Source organism: Alligator mississippiensis, chromosome 2, assembly GCF_030867095.1.
Source record: "Alligator mississippiensis isolate rAllMis1 chromosome 2, rAllMis1, whole genome shotgun sequence".
In the NCBI taxonomy this organism is placed as follows: Eukaryota; Metazoa; Chordata; order Crocodylia; family Alligatoridae; genus Alligator; species Alligator mississippiensis.
The window spans coordinates 50,538,773-50,557,846 of record NC_081825.1 but is presented as its reverse complement, the minus strand read 5'-3'; the positions used below and the strand labels follow the sequence as shown (position 1 = coordinate 50,557,846).

The following is a 19,074-nucleotide window of genomic DNA, read 5'->3' as shown; positions in this document are numbered from 1 at the left end:
TCTTAAATAAATTATGTCAAATTTTAAGTTGCGTAATCCTATATAATGAAGTAAAAAAAAAATAAAGGGACAGATATTTTAAAGAAGCTCAGTTCCTATTTAGGCAGCTAAATCAAATACCCAGATTCTCAAATTATGTCACTGGCAAGCAGATTCCAGTGTTCCACATCTCAGAGATGCTTAGTGCTGACCACTTCTGTGGATGTGATCATTAATTTAAGTTCCTTTAAGGAACATAAGCAGAAGCCAAGCTATTCTGAAAATCTGGCTTCAAAGTGTGCGTGCTAAGTGCTTTAGAAAAATCTGTTCAGCGCTATATTTCTATCTAAAAAGACGTTCAACATCTACTGAAAGCTACAAAAAACAATAAACCATATCAAACCAAATCAGTAAAACCCCACTAAATTCTCAAACCACCCCAAACCCCAAATATGTCATCCTGTAGCACAGAAATTTGAGAAAGTATTAGAATGACAAATGTAGTACCTTGGGCATGCCATCACTCTCCCCTATAAGGTAATCTATCAGTTGGTTGGTTAGAGCTTCATCTTTTGCCTGCCCCACCTATTAAGTGAAGACAGGAAAAATGTCAGTGCATAATACATGAAATATGGGGGAAAGGAATTAGATTTCCTCATATAAAAAATTGAATTTAAGTATATTTAAAAATGTGTTATCAGTCTTGTGTGTTTTAATTGTATTAAACTGGGTAACACATTGGGTTGACCCACTACTGTTTGATATGCCATATTTCATGTCTAAACATGTTATGAGAGTCCTTAATCAATAGCGTGACATGGTTTACAGCTGCATCTACCATACTCTAAATATGAACACAATCTATCGCATGAAACTGTAGAATCAAATCTCAGCGACGGGGGCTGCCCTTGCCTCCTCAGGAACAGATAAGGTATGGGGCAGGGCAGTTAGTGGAAAGAGCCAGGGAACAGCAGGGTTAGATCCTGACCCTGCAGCTCTTACCTGGCGCCAGCTAGACCAGTGGTTCTCAAGGCTCTCTCCATATCTTTTCTCAGTTTAAATTTTAGCTTAGTGACTCTCAACTGGCATGCATGAAATTTAGAAAAGTTATGGAAGGGGTACCTTAAGGCTAAAAATGTTGAGAACCATTGCATCAGGGCTAAAAATGTTGATAACTGTCACTATGGTAGAGGCACTGAGTTCTTGAAAAGAGGCTAAATCATTGGTTCTCAAATGGGGCACAAGACCCTTTCAGGGGCGCTGTGGCAGCGAGATGGAAATGTTCCACATGCCTCATGTGTATCTACATCAGGAACGGCTGCATTTGCTTTTGCCTGCATTCAGATTATGTAATAAACCTAAAGCAGGCAGAAGAACCGAGTCCTGCTGCAGCCCTTCTCTGTTCAGCCCCCCCCATGCTCCTGCAAACATGCTACTACAGTGCACTGCGCAGGTCAAACTGCCCTATATGCTTTTGTTTCTGGGATAAGTGTGAGGCAGCGTCCAGACTAAGAAGAGCTGCAGCAAGAGCAGGTGCTCCCGCCTGCTTTTGGCTTATCTAGCAGTGCGTGAGACACAAACGGTAGTTCCACTTGGTGGTGGTAGCATACTGTAGTGTTGAGAACCACAAAGAAGCAGACACAGCAAAATAGTGGTTCTCAATTGGGGTGACACCAAATTTAAAAAAAAGTTATGGAGAAGTGCCCTGAATCTAAAAAGGCTGAGAATCACTGGGCTAAATATTCAATTTCTGAGGTTTCTTACCGTTTCAATTGCCATTTCTATAGCCATATTATCTTCTGTGCTTGGGCTTTTCAGAAAATGCTTTAGTGCCTGTAACAAAATAGAAATATAGAATTATAATTGAGATAAACAATATGATATTTCAAGAGGCGTAATTCAGAAGTTTTTTACTGTGGGGGGTAGCAACAGCTGGGCCAGCAGCGGCTGATACTCTTGCGGCCCCTCTCAGTTGATGACTAGGGCTGGTGCCCTGATCATCCTCCCCTACTTACACTACTGGGTATTTCCAATTTTGTCCATTAGATTTTTAAATCACCTGGTTTCTATCATTAGACATAACAGCTGAACATGGATTTCTGTATAATCTATACAAGATTTTGCTCAAGTGTGTTTATAAAGGTTTAGGGCCAGATCCAAAAAAGGAAAGGACTTAGGTTCCTAGGATTGTCCAAACTGCAATCCTGAAAATTCCCACTCAGTTGCTGCTTAAACTGTATGGATGACTCACTTTTACTTTGAAACTCCCCACGCAACTACTGTATAGTTGTGTCTCTGGACATGTCCTGAATTTCCACATTTTGACAGGGGTGAGCACCTTAGTTCCTAGCTCCGGCTCAAACCCAAATGAGATCCAGAAATTACGCATTCCTCTGTCTAAATCCTCCAAGAAGTCTAATCCAGTAGGTTTTCTTAGGCTCAGGCTCTTCAAAAAATGCAGCTGTAGCATCTATTTTCTTTTTAAACATACCTGGGAAGATGCCAATGCCAATAATCACCATTTATACAGTGGCTTAGTGGTTAGTACAACTCTCCTGGGAAGTGGGTGGGGTTTTTTGCCCCCCTCAGTCTGATCCTCAGGTCCACATCTCAAAAAAGTACTTTAATCATCAGGCTGAAGGCTAACTGGGAAGAGGGAGGTGGAAGAAAACTCTCTCCAGTCCTACTGCTAAAGCTATTGCACTGTAGTAAAGAATTTAAAATTCACTGGATAAGCGAGTAGCTCAAGTCCGTAGCCTAGCAGTTAGGGTATTCACCTTCACAAAATTCTTATTGGATGGTGCTGGTCCTTGCTTCTAGGAGGCTTTACTATTTTTTTAGGATTCCTTCTTTTCTAACATACAACATGCCCCAGAATATAATACAGACCTTATTTTTGAAAGGCAGAATGAAGTAAAAAAATATTTTTTCTAGAGTTGTGGCTACATAGAACAGGGACAGATCCTAGCCTTCAGCTGAGGGAGTCACCCTCCCTTTCCTGCTTAACTAAGCTGAAATCCTGCTTAACTGCTCCTGAAGACCAGTCTCTGTGGGTGGGCTTTAATTTTGAAAAGAGCTATACAGTCTCCAAGGCTATGAAACAAGAGGAGAGAGAGATCAAGAGCAACCAGAAAAACCAAAATAGCCATATGAAAGGTTACCTTGATTAGCAGAATGTTAAGACCATAGAAAAGGAGAGAAGTCAGAGGAACAATAAGCCATAAAGTCAACTCACTCACTCAGTTGCCTGAATAGTAATGCAACAGCTGCTACACCATGAAACAAAAAAAATCAAGGCAGGGTGCTTTCACTCAGGCAGAAAATCAAGCCTCCCACTTAACATATACACCCCAAATTTGGGGGGCTGATTTTGGGAGAAAAGGTGCATATTGTAGGTGAAAAAATATATTACTCTTCTAGGAAGGAGGAGAGGTGTTTTTGAAACTCCTCAGGTAGAAGAGGAAACTGAATATCCAAGTCTCCTCCTTTTTGGGCAAGTGATCCAGCTATACATGTTTTATATAAAAACACCCTAATAGCCTCACTCTCTTCCCATTACTCCTTGTCTAGCTCCTCTTTTAGCTTCTGGTGCTGGATGGTTATAATCTACAAAGTATAAACATACTCCGCTTTTTTCCCCCAGCAGTTTATGGGTAGCAGGGGCTACGTATGCATTCTGGTGTGGTCACCCTTAGTAGCCATTTCCACCTTTGAATCAATATATTATACTTCAGGTTTATAAGAAACTGTTTAAAGGCTTTCATCATGTGCTCAACATTATATACCTTTATGCCATTAATGTATATTTCTTTATCCTTCCCATGTGTTAGGGATTACTTGTTTTTTTTCTCCTCAGTTTTTCTTTTTAGCGGCACAGACCAATTAACACTTTAGTCATGGCACAACTATTCCCAGCTCATACAATCAGCAATGAGTTTAGGAACTGTTTTTAAAGGCATTACAAAGTGGGAGCAATGGTCAGTGCAGAATGCTCCCTTACCAGCCAACTAAAAGCAATGGTCACCTAATGATGCCAGTGACAACATTTCATAATTGCAGCACTCAGCGGGTTTATAAAGCCAATAGTATAGTTAATAATAATCAACTGACTGATTCTATTTATATCGCAGGCAATGGGAAATGTGCTGATATGCATACTCTTTCCTATAATAATACTATGTTATAGTTTGCTACCATATTGCATAGATTAATGCATATTTTTATATCCAAGTATTCATCGGACATACAAATAAATTATAAGCGCGTTCTAACTACGTATTCATGTAATTCTTAGAGGAATATGTGTTTGAAGCTTCTAGTGCTGTAAATAAGAGTTACCACTGAGTGTACATCTAGCACACAATATTTATTATTTTTTACCCACTGGAAAAACATTTCAGTCTTATTTTAAGTCGTATTTTCTGCTACAAGACAAAAGCTAAAAAGGCTCCCTTTTTCTTCTGATCTGTAGGAAGCCTCTGTTTTGCACAATTGTTTCTGAAGACATTTAAAAACTGTTGCAGTTTTACTATTTAAATACTAACCCGTGAATACTGACCACACAGCAAAAAGAACTTTCCTGCCTGGAAATGCTTCTTTTCTCCCTCAAAGTATAGTGCAATACTTTGATAATCTTCATTGGTAGTATTCTCAGAGCCTGCAACAGATGGATAATTGGAGTAACAGAATTTTTATTGTGAAACTAGGTCTCTAGAGTCTATGAAAGGGTAAATTCCACACTTTACAATTTTAGCTTTTACTACTGTAGCAGGCTGCAAGGCCCAGGAGCTGCAGCCCAGCAGCAGGTAGACAAAAGTGACTGGTCAGCTGGTAAGGAGAACTGACTGGCCAAAGGAAGTTAAACAGGTGCCTGGAAGGGAAGCTAAGGGAGGGAGAAGGAGAGAGAGGGCAGGCTGACTGAAGGATGAGCACCATGCCAGAGCTGCCTCCCTCCCAGGATCTGGGAAAAGACCCAGAGGTTCGGTTTATGTTTCCTGTATACCTGTACTCATTTTGTTACTGTGGAGAAGACATATTTGTTTATTTGAATTAGAAGACTTGGTTTGTTTCCTCCAGAGAAGAGCTCTCCAGGTATGCAATGAAGGGGCTGGTTTTGATGAGAAAAGGGCTCCTGAGTCTGCCTCAGGGAGCGTCACCCCCTACGGGGTGCTCAAATGAAGAAGGTCCAGTTGGACTTCCGACTAGATGCATTTTGTACAGTTCCCAGTTCCTTAATCTTTGATTAAGGACTGATGACTTTGTGAAGCACCTCATACTAACATTATGGTATAAAACTTATGCGAGGACCTTTATCCTTTAACAGACAGAGTAAACCAGAGGCATAACCATGATCTAATTCCAGGAGTTATTCCATGCCCTTGTGGAACCAATAAAATAGATCACCTAACAATAATAATCAAAGAGATTATTATCTGCATTACTGAAGTACTTAATGTATGAGTATGGCCACACTACAGCAGCTATATCGCTTCTCAGCCTCTTGAAGGCTCAGATCAAGTGAAGATAACTAACTAACTGGGCAACTTGGGTACTGGAAGCCATCCATCCTCAACATGCGAGTTAAATCTACCTTGTACACCAGGACCAATTATGCTAGGCAGTGGACAAATACAGATCTAAGAAATGGCTTTACAAATCCAAGACAACAGTTGCAGCACAAACAGCTTAACTGTTATCAAGGTTATTTGGTTTGTTTGTTTTTATAGTTATCTGATAAAGGCAGTTTCTAGGGATATACATGATGGAAGATATGTATGAAATAATTTAGCAGGTGTTTTGGGGAGGGATGGGGGGGAAGTGTTCCCAAGTATGTGGAGCACTATGGCAGCAAGAACAAACAAAATAAAATGTTTGGAAATACAACAAGTGGCCAGTGGTAGAGGATCGCGCCATGGGCTAACGGGAGTGGATGGATGAGAGGCCATCACAGACAAGACCCAGACATAGCTTGGACACGAGGACTTAGAGAACAGTCCAAGTCAAAACGATGCCCAGGTTATGGGTCGCAGACACAATTCCTAAATACCATCATCCTCCTTCCTGAGAATAAAAGATAAGGAACTGGAGATGTGAAGATGTCTAGTTTAACACTATTACTACAAATTTCTCTAAGCTATACATCATAAATGGGCTATAAATTACTGAAAACTATGAAACTAGAATAACTCACTGATGATGTCAGCATAAATTTCCATCTTGTTGTGCTGCTGAGCCAGTGTGAAAGCTTCGTTATTGCACTTTGACATGACCAGAAACTGGATGGCAGAACCATAGTCACCCAGCTGCAGAAAGAATCTAAAACAGAACAAATTAGTGCTTTTGTTGAACCATACATGAACACTTCAGATGTTTTCCAGAGAAAATATGCCCTGCGCAATAGATGTGTGGATTTAAAAAAAAAAAAAAATTAAACAATTCAACTATTTAAATTAATGATTTTTTAAAAAAGAAATTACTTAAAATTAAATTTGAAACTTAGAACCTCCATTATGACCTAAACTTTTTATGATATGATTTAAATTAAAAAAATATTTAAGAAATAGATATTTGCTATCCAAGATCTAAAAAGAAAAACAAAACCAAAAACCAAAAAACCTCAAGCCACTGAATTAGGGTAAATCAATAGCTAAATAAGCACACTGAGTCAATGATAAACAGCTGTTAACCTTTTGTGGTTATAAAGGGATATATTTATTCAGTTTAGTTCAGTTCAATAATAATCAAATCAAAGATGAGTAACCAATTTGGACCTGAAAAAGCACGAGACTATTTTATTTTCCAATTTACAAACAAAAAATATGTAACAGGCTGAGTTTTGTTTGTTTTAAAACCTTGAATACCATGTTGACCATTAATAATAATTTCAATTCACTTTTATTTAATAAAATCAGTTAAAAGGAAAGCATGTTATGGCTTTTTATCCATCATATTTAACTAATAAATAATTTCAAAATTCTTTTTTTTTGCATTTTTAACTGAATAGCAATTTCCATCCAAAAGCAACTTGACATAAATGATGAATTCAAAAAAATCATTCATTTAGTAAATAACTTAATTACCATTTTCTAACAAAATAGAAAAAATAAGAATCTGAATAAACACATATTAAGCTATATAACTGTAAATGAGTGTTTAGTGTACCCTCCCAGTTAGCAAAAAGAAATGTCGTATTTAAAGTAAATGAAATATATAGTTGCAGATCAACGTCATCATTTTTTAGCAAAATTACTAAGATGTACAAGTATAAAACAAGATTAGAAATGATGATTTTAATACAATTTTCTTGCTTGCTGATTTAAATCATGATTGATATTGATTATTCAAATCACTGTGTTTTAAATAAATTAATTCTGTACTGAGGGACTACATATTTATTTTTCTAAACATTCTAGAAGGCTGCTCATAGCTTATCTATGACGTTAGGTGAAATACACACGTACGTAATATCAAATTAGTTTCTGGACAGTACTATGGAATAGAAGAATTTTCTATTTTAAGCCTGCTTGATTAAAGATGCCTAAAGAATTATTGCCATTGGGGTAATTTTTTTCTGTTTATCTAGGTCTAGAAAGTTTCGTGACAGTTTGATGCTTTTAGATTTGAAATATTTTAAAGAGATTCAAATGTAAAAAGTGTTTTTCAGGGTTTGTTTGTTTGTTTTACTTAAAATGCTTCCAAAACTTTTTTTGTCATCGATTCTTAGCAAAGGCTACTGCCTGAGAGCATTTGTCTGCTGCTGTTTCTTCTACTTTAAAAACAAGTGATGTTCCAGATTATATCTATTTAAAAATGCAGGTCTCAACAGAGATCAATGGGTAGAGCTCAGGAGCAATCACATCCCCATGGTAGTCACCCGAGGAAGGTTCTGGGGATTACTGGATCCACAGAAACACACACTTGTGGTTCCCATAGCACTTCTCTTGGTCTGTCCTCAGAGGAAACTTCCACACCAGCCTCACACTCATTGCTGTAGTGCCTAGATCCATTAAATACAGATGGTACAAATACAATCCATTTGGCAGCTCAACTGATAAACATGTTGTGCAGCCCTTTACTAGGCTTACATGGTGCAGGTAAACGTAGATATGCACTGTTATTCAGCAGCGCGGGTGAATGTCACCTGTCAGTATGCACATTGAACCTAACTGACTAGCCCTAACTAAGGCCCTTCAGAAAGCTCCAAATGTTTTAACGTGAGCACTTTTGAGGCTTAAACAAACACATTAAAAGCCCTTAGCAAGCACTTAAACCTTTCCTTACCACAAGCAAAAATGCTATGAAAGATTGTACTACATTCTTGGTTATTACAAATCTTTACCAAGATTTTGCTCCTGTTATGTTGTGGGTGCTCCATAAATAGGACCTGGTTTAAATCATGGGCCCAGCTCATGGTATGGCAGCTCCTTTAATCTTAGAGTTCCCCTTGTGTGCCCCACCCCCCGCACTGCTGATTGGTGGAAGGAGCCCTCAGCCCCGCCACTTGCCCCTGATAGCCAGGAGGCAAAAACCGTGGCATATGTAAAACCACGGTTTTTGCTTCCTGGTCATCAGGGGCAAGTTTCAAGCAGTGGGACTGACAGGCCCATCTGCCAATCAGGCGTGGGGGGGTGGGGGGGGAGGAGAAATACATGGGGGAACTCCAAGATTAAAGGAGGTTCTGTGCTGCAAACTGTGTTCGCAATTTGAACCAGGCCCTACCCATAAATGAATGAATACCCCCCCGCCCCATAATACTATCAATCCCTACCACAAGGTAATATATGGATCATGGAAGATAGTAACAAAACATAAGGATAATAGATGTGACAAAGTGACTGAGGGGACTGTGCCTAACATCAAGGGTGTTAAACAAATGGCCTGTGGGCGAGATGCTCGGGAACCAGCAGCGGGCACTCGGGAACCAGCAGCGGGAAGGAGAGGAGGCAGCACACGTGTGTCCCGCATGCACGTGTGCCCTGCTTACCAACCAACTGACCGGAGGTGGCGGCGGCAGCAGCAACAACAGAGGAATCGGCAGCGGGGGCAGCAGCAGCTGATCCCCCGAAGGTAAGTGGGGCGGAGGGACCCGGCGCAGCTGAGCCGGATCCGGAGGGGGAGCCCCCCAGGTCCCATATAGCTGAGCCGGTAGGGAGCCGTGCTCCCGAGCCGCGCGGCGCGAACAGAGCGCGCAAACAGGCGCGCTCTGTGGGAGCACGCCGGCGTTTGCGCGGGCGTTTGCGCCGGAGGGCGGGCCAGGAGGGCCAGGAGTGGGACTCCTGTAGGGGTAGGGCGTAGACACCGCGCAGGTCTACAAACAGCAGCTTGTAGAATGGTGTCTATGAGGAGTGCTGCTAGGGCCTCTGCCCAGGGGGACAAGGCTACCAGGGGCAGGTCTGAGGCCTCCACCCAGACCGAGCCCATGGGGGAGCCGGTGTCCCCCTACCTCCTGGCCTGTGGGGTATCCCCAGCAGGGCTGGGGGGAACAGAGATTGGGGGCCCCCACACCTGTCCAGCAGGTGCCCGTCTTAGGGCCCTGGAGGCGCAGGTGAGGGAGCTCCGGGAGGAGGTTAGCAGGCTGAGGGGGATCAGGGAGGCGGAAGATGAAATTGACAGCTATTTCCTTTCCCTGCAGGCCCAGGCACCCAAGGAAGAAGCACCCCGGGGAATACCCTCCACAGCAGAGTGGCAGACGGTCACAGCCAGGACCAGAGCGGCACGCAGTGAACCGGTACCAGCTTCTCCAGTCCGACTGGTGAACAGGTACGAGGCCCTGGCGACCCTGCAGGAGATGGAAGAGGAGGAGGACACCCTTGGGCAAGAAGAAACACCACGTTCTTCACACCCCAAACAGATCAAGAGATCCACGATGACCCAGAGGAGGAGGCGACGAGTGCTCGTCATAGGAGACTCCATCCTGAGAGGTACGGAAGGACCCATCTGTCGCCAGGACCCCTCGGCACGAGAGGTATGCTGCCTCCCTGGAGCAAAGATTCGGGATGTGACGGAGGTAATCCAGGCCAGGATCAAGCCCACCGATTATTACCCCATGGTCCTAGTCCATGTGGGTACTAATGATGCGGCCAGGAGAACCCCCGATCACTTGATGGCGGACTACTGTGCTCTGGGCGGCGTGCTGAAGGAGTTCGGTGCCCAGGTGGTTTTCTCTTCCATCCTACCAGTGACCGGACGAGGAAGACGGCAGGAGAACTGCATCAGAGAGACCAACTGGCGGCTTCGGCAGTGGTGTCTCGAGGCAGGCTTCGGCTTCCTGGACCATGACCCGCACATCACGACGAGGGACATGCTCAGCTGGGATGGGCTTCACCTGTCCCCCAAAGGTAAGCGTGTGTTTTCTTCTAGGTTGGCGGATCTCCTCCGGCGGGCTTTAAACTAGGCTTGTCGGGGGGAGGGGAGTACGAGGGCAGGGGAAGCTGTGGACCACCAAACCATGTGGCACCCACAAGGACAGCCCAGCCTGAAGAAGGAGAACATTGGGAACCTGAAAGCCATGGGGAGGCCAGCACAACAGAACAGGTAAGGAACAAGAAGGTAAGAAACAATGGGCCCCATGGGACTGGGAGCGGGGGGGGCAGCAAAGGCGCCAGTCGCAGGGCTCAAGTGCCTATATACTAATGCTAGGAGCATGGGGAACAAGCAGGATGAACTAGCGCTCCTGCTTGCACTAAACACCTATGACTTAGTGGGGCTAACAGAGACCTGGTGGGATTCATCCCATGACTGGGCGGTACATATTGAGGACTATAGATTGTATAGAAAGGACAGGTCGGGGAAGAAAGGGGGGGGGGGGTTGCACTTTATGTCAGTGAGCAATATACATCAACCCTCATCAAGACAGAATCCGAGGCTGAGGAAGTAGAAGGATTGTGGGTTAGGCTACATGGGGGGCAAGGAGAAAGGGATTTGGTGGTAGGGGTCTGTTACAGACCCCCACACCAAGGGGAAGAAATAGATGCGGGGCTCCTGAGGCAACTCTCAGAGACCATAAAAGCTAAAGAGGCGGTAGTCATGGGGGACCTAAACTACCCGGACATCTGCTGGGAGACGCAGACAGCAAGGTCCCATCGCTCACGCAGGTTTCTAACTTGTGTACAGGACCTCCACCTGACACAGGAGGTGTATGGTCCCACTAGGGGGAATGCCATACTGGATCTGGTATTGGCAACGGGAGATGACATGATAGGGGACCTCCAGATCGGTAGCTATCTGGGAGACAGTGATCACCTTATGATAGAATTCAACATAAGACGGCGAGTGGGTAAGGTAACTAGTAGGGTGAAAGTGCTAGACTTTAGGAAAGCTGATCTCATTGCACTCAGGCGATTAGTCAAGGAAGCACTGCAGAGTAGGAGTTTTGATGGGATGGGTGCCCAAGAAGGGTGGCTGTGCCTAAAGGAAACGATCCTTTGGGCACAAAGCAAGACGATCCCCGAGCAAGGCAAAAGAGGGAAAGGGGCCAGGAGGCTTCCATGGCTGACCAGAGAAATCCAGGGCAGCCTAAGGGCCAAAAGGGGAGCACATAAAAAGTGGAAACAGGGTGAGATCACTAAAGATGAATATACCTCCTCTGCTCATGCTTGTAGGGAGGCAGTTAGGCGGGCCAAAGCTACCATGGAGCTGAGGATGGCAACCCAAGTAAAGGACAACAAGAAATTGTTTTTTAGATACATAGGGAGTAAAAGGAAGGCCCAGGGAGGAATAGGACCCCTGCTAAATGGGCAGAAGCAATTGGTGACAGATAGGGGGGACAAGGCTGAACTCCTCAACGAGTTCTTTGCCTCAGTGTTCCTAAGCGAGGGGCACAACAAGTCTCTCACTCGGGTTGTAGAGAGGCAGCAGCAAGGCGCCAGACTTCCATGCGTAGATCCTGAGGTGGTGCAGAGTCACTTGGAAGAACTGGATGCCTTTAAGTCGGCAGGCCCGGATGGGCTCCATCCGAGGGTGCTGAAGGCACTGGCCGACGTCATTGCAGAGCCACTGGCGGGAATATTCGAATGCTCGTGGCGCACAGGCCAAGTCCTGGAGGACTGGAAAAGGGCTAACGTGGTCCCCATTTTCAAAAAGGGGAGGAAGGAGGACCCGGGCAACTATAGGCCGGTCAGTCTCACCTCCATCCTTGGTAAAGTATTTGAAAAAATTATCAAGGCTCACATTTGTGAGAGCCCGGCAGGACAAATTATGCTGAGGGGAAACCAGCATGGGTTTGTGGCGGGCAGATCGTGCCTGACCAACCTAGTCTCTTTCTATGACCAGGTTACGAAACGCCTGGACACAGGAGGAGGGGTGGATGTCGTATACCTGGACTTCAGGAAGGCCTTCGATACGGTATCCCACCCCTTACTGGTGAACAAATTAAGAGGCTGTGATGTGGATGACTGCACAGTCCGGTGGGTGGCGAATTGGCTAGAGGGTCACACCCAAAGAGTCGTGGTAGATGGGTCAGTCTCGGCCTGGAAGGGTGTGGGCAGTGGGGTCCCGCAGGGTTCGGTCCTTGGACCGATACTCTTTAATGTCTTCATCAGCGACTTGGACGTGGGAGTGAAATGTACTCTGTCCAAGTTTGCAGATGACACAAAACTATGGGGAGAAGTGGACATGCTGGAGGGCAGGGAACAGCTGCAGGCAGACCTGGATAGGTTGGACAAGTGGGCAGAAAACAACAGAATGCAGTTCAACAAGGAGAAATGCAAAGTGCTGCACCTAGGGAGGAAAAATGTCCAGCACACCTACAGCCTAGGGAATGACCTGCTGGGTGGCACAGAGGTGGAAAGGGATCTTGGAGTCCTAGTGGACTCCAAGATGAACATGAGCCGGCAGTGTGACGAAGCCATCAGAAAAGCCAATGGCACTTTATCGTGCATCAGCAGATGCATGACAAATAGGTCCAGGGAGGTGATACTTCCCCTCTATAGGGCGTTGGTCAGACCGCAGTTGGAGTACTGCGTGCAATTCTGGGCGCCACACTTCAAGAGGGATGCGGATAACCTGGAGAGGGTACAGCGAAGGGCAACTCGTATGGTCAAGGGCCTGCAGACCAAGCCCTACGAGGAGAGACTAGAGAAACTGGACCTTTTCAGCCTCCACAAGAGAAGGTTGAGAGGCGACCTTGTGGCTGCCTATAAGTTCATCACGGGGGCGCAGAAGGGAATTGGTGAGTATTTATTCACCAAGGCGCCCCCGGGGGTTACAAGAAACAATGGCCACAAGCTAGCAGAGAGCAGATTTAGACTGGACATTAGGAAGAACTTCTTCACAGTTCGAGTGGCCAAGGTCTGGAACGGGCTCCCAAGGGAGGTGGTGCTCTCCCCTACCCTGGGGGTCTTCAAGAGGAGGTTAGACGAGTATCTAGCTGGGGTCATTTAGACCCAGCACTCTTTCCTGCTTATGCAGGGGGTCGGACTTGATGATCTACTGAGGTCCCTTCCGACCCTAACATCTATGAATCTATGAATCTATGCTGTCTGTAGAGCTGCTCTATCCAGCCTGCCGGGCTAGTAACTGGAAGCTGGGGGGGGCCTTGCCAGGGGGGAGTGGCCTGCCACAGAATCCGGGCCCTTGGGCCCTGGTGGACATGGCAATCAATCAGTGGCAGGAGGGCCAGTGAGGGCTGATATAGCTGTGGTCCACCTTCACCTGTTGCCACCACGGTGGCCTTACCTCTTTAGTCACCAGCTCTGCCACTCCATGCTGAACCTGAGGTTGCCACAACATGCCCTGTGCCCCTGGCCAGAACGGGAAACAGAGCTGCCACCACTGACACACGCATCAGATGGATCTGTCCCGCAAGGAACCCTGCAGACTGGATCTAACTTGGGGCATAAGACTAGTTTGAAATCCCTACCATACATAGATATAAGCTGTAGGACCTGAATCAAGTAAAATAATCTTGTGGTGGGAGGGGTCAAAAACTTACATCTTCAGCAGTAAAGAAACAAAATGGAGATTGGGTCATATCAAAAGCTTAGTAGAGAACACATCCAAAACAACTATTATAGTACTGCACAAATTGACACTGTAACTTACTCGGAGATGGACAAATGTCTTTGACATCTCATGTTTCAGTCATCCCTACTACACAATTTTAGCATTTAGCAAGAAGTACAGAAGACAGAAACAAGAATGATAATGTCTCAAAGATTAAAAAAGAAGAAGAGGGGGTAGGAAAATTAGGTTTACCGAATGCAACTACTTGATTACCTGGCTACCATCTTGGCTCCGTCAAGAGACTGTGTTTCCCTGACAATGTTAACCGCTTTTTCAGGATTGTTCAGATGATCCAAATATAGCCGAATTACACTGTCCCACTGTTTGGCATTCTCATAAGCCATCACAGCTTCCTTGTATCTGCAAAATAACAAGGCAAAGCATACTTCATATCTAAGGTTTTCTAGTTTTGTTAAGAATTCATCACAACACTCTACAGATGGCACATAATATATGCAGGCATAAGCATATACCTGAGAAGTTGTATGCTTATGCCTGCATACATTATGTGCCATCTGTTGATACAACCTGTATCTTTTGAGAATATCTCCACAGTTATTTATACTGACAAGTTAGGTACATCAAACTTTTTTAACAGCTTTTTTAATAAGAGCCAATGCTCAGCCTTTAACCAGGCAAATCCCTATTTCAATAGTTAAACAAGTTAAAATAGGATCTTGCTCATTCTCGCTACGGCATCAGCTTTAGAACAGTACTTTCTAGTCAAATCAAAACAAATTAGGGAAGAACACTGCTGAGCTCTAAAGACTATCATACTATTATGATTTCACTGTTTCACAAAACATTCTTCAGTACATTTACTTATATAATTACCAAAGACTACATTTTATGAGCATGTATTCTTGATTCTCAGATTATTTTTGATTATCTGGTCTTTAATCAGTAATTTGTAGTTTCTCTTTCCTAGTGCAAATAAATGTGATACATCTGCAAATAAATGTGGTGATTTTTTAAAAGAAGAGTAAACTCTGTTTTTCCTTTATCTTCTCAAGATGAGGTTAACAAATCATTCCAAAAACTGAAAAAGCATCTTCAAACTCAGAATAAGTTCAGCACATCAACACTGACCACAACCTATAGTACTAGAAAAGAACTTTAAAAAACTATTTGACAAAAAGCTTTAAAGCAAGGGTAACCAATCAAAACAATAGCTTCCCTAAAATCCATTGATTTTTCTTAATCTCCTTTTAAGGTTTGACTTTTACATTCTTTCAGGATCGTTATGTTCACTGAATATGTTTTAGAGTGATTGGTTTTATGAACAGAGATTAAACATTTCGGTAGCTTTAAAGGCATATCTGTTCGATCTTAGACATAAAACACACCTGCCATCTGCTTCTTTGGCCTTGGCATATTGCAGGTGAATCTTTGGTGATGATACATGAGGGAGAAGCTCACCAACCTTTGCCCTAGAAAAACAAGATAACAAAAAGAGATTAAATAATAATCATTCTCTCTGGTTTTTAATTGTCTTCACACAGTTTCCTTTTTCATGACCTTGTAACAAGGTATTTAGGAGAAGTCACAGATTCATTGGAATCTGACAGAGCCATACCACAAGCACTTCTATTGTGGCCTTGAACTTGCAACCTCTGGGGCTATCAATTCTACACCTTGGCACCTGCACCATCCCAGTCCCTTGGCAGAGTAAAACATAAGCATATTTATAGTACTGTATTTACCTGAATACAAGATGACTCAATTTAAGACAACCTCTCCTCCTTAATTAGACTCTATACAGAGAATTTATAAATTTATTATAATTTTCTATGTATGGAATCTTAATTATTGGAGGACTATCTTCAAGTAGTCCCCCTCACTAATCCAGGTGGTGGTGGGAGAGATAAGGGGGGGCAATAATGGAGCAGGCAGTGGGGAGACAGACAGAGGGAGGCACATGGTAAGGCAGCAGTGGGGGGCAGTAATGGGGCAGGCAGTGAAGGGATGAGTGGAGGACTCAGGACAGGCAGTAGAGGGGAAGGTGGTAGGGGGCAGGCAGTGTGGAGGAAGTGGGGCAGGCAGTCTGGCCCCTGCTGCCCATACCCCCTACTGTTTAGGCACCCATTGTGCCTGCCACATCCTACTGCAGCCTCAGGCTGCCCTGATCCCCCGTCCCCTATCCCCCTCTTTCTCCCTCCACCCTGCTTCTTGCACCCTACAGCCTCAGGCCCCCCCAGCCCAGAGTCTCCCCCGCTACCTGCCCCTCCATCCCACCCCCTTACCTTTTCTCCATGCTAGCAGGTTCCTTCCCTACTGTAGCCTGGGGCACTGAGCATGGCTCTAGCCCAGCCTCACAGCAGTGGTTCAAAACTGGCACTGCTGCTATAGGGCTGGGCTAGAGCATGTGCTCTGTGCTCCAGGATGCAGTGAGGACGGAGCCTGCTGGTGTAGAGAAAACGTAAGGAGGAATGTGGCAGAGGGGGAATGAGGGGGAGAAGCAGCGAAGGAGGGGGACTGGGGGATGTAAGGGAGGAGTGGTAGAATGTGCCAATGCAGCAGGGGACAGGCGGCAACTGTGGCTCCAGTGCTGGAGCTGGAGCCAAAACAGCTGTCTGCTCTCTGCCACCTCATACTCAATTGTAAGGTGAGTGGCCTTTTGCCCTCATGTTAAAAGGGAAAAAACCCTTGTCTTCTGATCAAGTAAATATGGTAATACTGAAGAGGAAAGAAAAAAGATCTAACTTGGTATGTGAGGAATCAGCAACAGTATGAACTAATACTTTAACATATGCTTGAGTCACATTTAATGCAAAAGGAGCTTGTAAGACTGATCTCATTTTCATTTCAATGGACATGGAAATTAATCATGATAATTTATATTCCAACATATTTTCTTCTGTTACATGTGTCCTGAAATTTTCAAGAGCATCAAGATTTTCAAATCCATGCTTCTGTTCACACCCAGAAACCAGATATGTGGTCAAGTAATGGTTTTACACTTCTCTGGCAGTGTAAGGAGACTGAACTGGAATATCTTTTCTTTTTTATTTTAAATGTGTAACTAGTGGGAATTGTGTTTACTGATTAGAAGTGCAAGAATGACTACGCTGAAGCCTGATGTATTCTTAATTTGTCCATAAAACAGATACCATATTAATTATTATGCAAGCTTCCACTGCACTGCCCTATGTCTCTCTACTATGACAGGGAGGAACAAGCTCTAGAAGCACACTTGTCTTGCTATCCATTTAGTTTTGCTTGCTCTGGAGAAACTGCTAATAAGGGTCCAATTATGATGGAAAATCTGTTATGCTGACTTTGGGGCTAGGAACCACAAAAGGACTTAGCTATTGTAATGCTGTGTGATGCACCATCCAACTTTTAGGCATCTTGGAATTAATCATTCTGAGCAAGGCACCTAGGTTCCTGCATTCACAAGTAAATCAAAGTGCCTAAGAATTAGATCCATGAAAGCTGGCATATTGAGTGGAAAGCTGCACAAGTAGCTAGTAGGAAATGTAGAAGAAGGGTCTCTCTCAGATTTACACATCTCTGTGATTTCAGCACTTGACTTCAAACTTCAGGGAGGCACTTGCCTTTAGTTAGGATTCACAGCTTTCAGAGCTTTTTTCTTGATACCTTACACTGCTCATTTTCTCAAGATGCAGCTGGAGGAGGAGAGAGATCTGGCTTCAACTTCCTTCTCTGCCTGAGCCATCTCATCGCCCACACAAATCCTCTAAACCAGTGGTCAGTAAGGGCTTTGCCTGTGCCTGTGCTGGGGCCAGGCAGCATGAAGGTGTACTGGGGCCAGGCAGATGGAAGCTGACCCTGTGCTGCTGCTTCCTCCAGCTTCCCTGCTCCTTGGTTGCAGCATGGGTGCAATTTCTAGCCAATAGGGACCTATGCCACAGCTGAGAGGTGGAAGCAGGGGTAAGGGAAGGGTGAGAAGCAACAGTAACAAGGACACAGCTTCCAGCTGCCTGGCTCTGACACAGCTCCCCATTGGATGGAAGCTGTACCTGCACCATAGCTGGGGAATGGGGAGCTGGGGGAAACAGTGGCAGAAGTATACCTACCAGCTGTCTGGCCCCGGTACAGGGGCAGGAAAAGCCCCCCCCCCACTACTGACATGCTGCCAAAGCCACCTGGCTCATATCAAACCAGAGATGGGTTGTTCTGTCCCTCCTCTTGTTAAAAGGTTGCGTTCCCTGGCTCTAACCACCGGACTATACAGGATATTCTGGTGCAAGGTTTTCTCAATTCCTCCTGTTTAAGCTGTTCCACTTTGTATGGAAGAATTAAAATAGTCACTGGCCCAGAGAGACTAAATGTGATACTCTAGCTTACTGGTAGAGCACTTGCCTGAGAGGGGAATACTGCATTATCTTATATTAATACTTAATATAAAATACTTAACCATTCATTAGGGACCAAGTGCTTTTGTGGTACTAACTCTTGTCTACTTGGAGCTGGACTAGGGTCAACATAATTTAAAAATTACACTGAATATACATACTACTAGCTCTTACTAAACACTTCTGACCTGTGCTGAATATGAACCAGCAGAGTAGATTTCCAATCATCCGAGCCACCTAGTATCTGTTGTAACATATTTTATAAAAAACATTTAATGGACTAAACATAACTATGCAAGTAAAAAGATTCCAAGTGTGCAGTACATAAAGAATCTGAAAACCCAATTACAAAATCAAGCTAAACATAATACACAGCAAAGAGAAATTTGCAAATAATGAGAACAACCACTATTTTCCAATAAAATTATGCACTATATCAGAGTTGACCAATTGCACTTGGGTTTCTGAAGATCTGTTCCATGTGGACTCCAGTTGGCCTAGTTTCCAGGAACCTAAGAACTGTTTTGATAAACCAATTAGCTGGAAAAATAGTTCATGTGATTATCAAGATGTTTAGGGACTTCTGTTCCTTTCAAAAGGGTATTAAAGATATAACCTGTTTCTCATGGAATGTAAAGCTTCACTAAAAGCTGTACTTACCAGTTTTTACAGCGGATATATACTGATGCTGCCTTGTCATAATATTGTCCCTTTTCATATAGCTGGGCAGCTTCTGAAAATTGCTATAATAATGCAAATTATTATAAATATTATT

General features: G+C 44.1%; 1 protein-coding gene and 1 long non-coding RNA gene across 4 annotated transcripts in view; one reads left to right on the top strand and one right to left on the bottom strand.

Annotated features, from left to right (window-relative positions):
- The window catches only part of WDR19 (WD repeat domain 19), an 86,407-nt gene that overhangs the window by 18,731 nt on the left and 48,602 nt on the right, over window positions 1-19,074 (bottom strand). For all 3 annotated transcript variants that reach the window (XM_006258470.3, XM_019480641.2, XM_019480635.2), the window contains exons 23-29: window positions 18,960-19,042; window positions 15,327-15,410; window positions 14,194-14,340; window positions 6,170-6,294; window positions 4,524-4,636; window positions 1,744-1,812; window positions 487-564 (exon numbers count right to left, since the gene is read on the bottom strand). In XM_006258470.3, the coding sequence (XP_006258532.1) occupies window positions 487-564; window positions 1,744-1,812; window positions 4,524-4,636; window positions 6,170-6,294; window positions 14,194-14,340; window positions 15,327-15,410; window positions 18,960-19,042 (699 nt within the window). The remainder of the gene's footprint in view (window positions 1-486; window positions 565-1,743; window positions 1,813-4,523; window positions 4,637-6,169; window positions 6,295-14,193; window positions 14,341-15,326; window positions 15,411-18,959; window positions 19,043-19,074) is intronic.
- Window positions 9,409-10,050, top strand: LOC132248535 (uncharacterized). The gene is made up of 2 exons (XR_009459754.1): window positions 9,409-9,738; window positions 9,830-10,050. It is a non-coding gene; the product is annotated as an uncharacterized LOC132248535 (long non-coding RNA).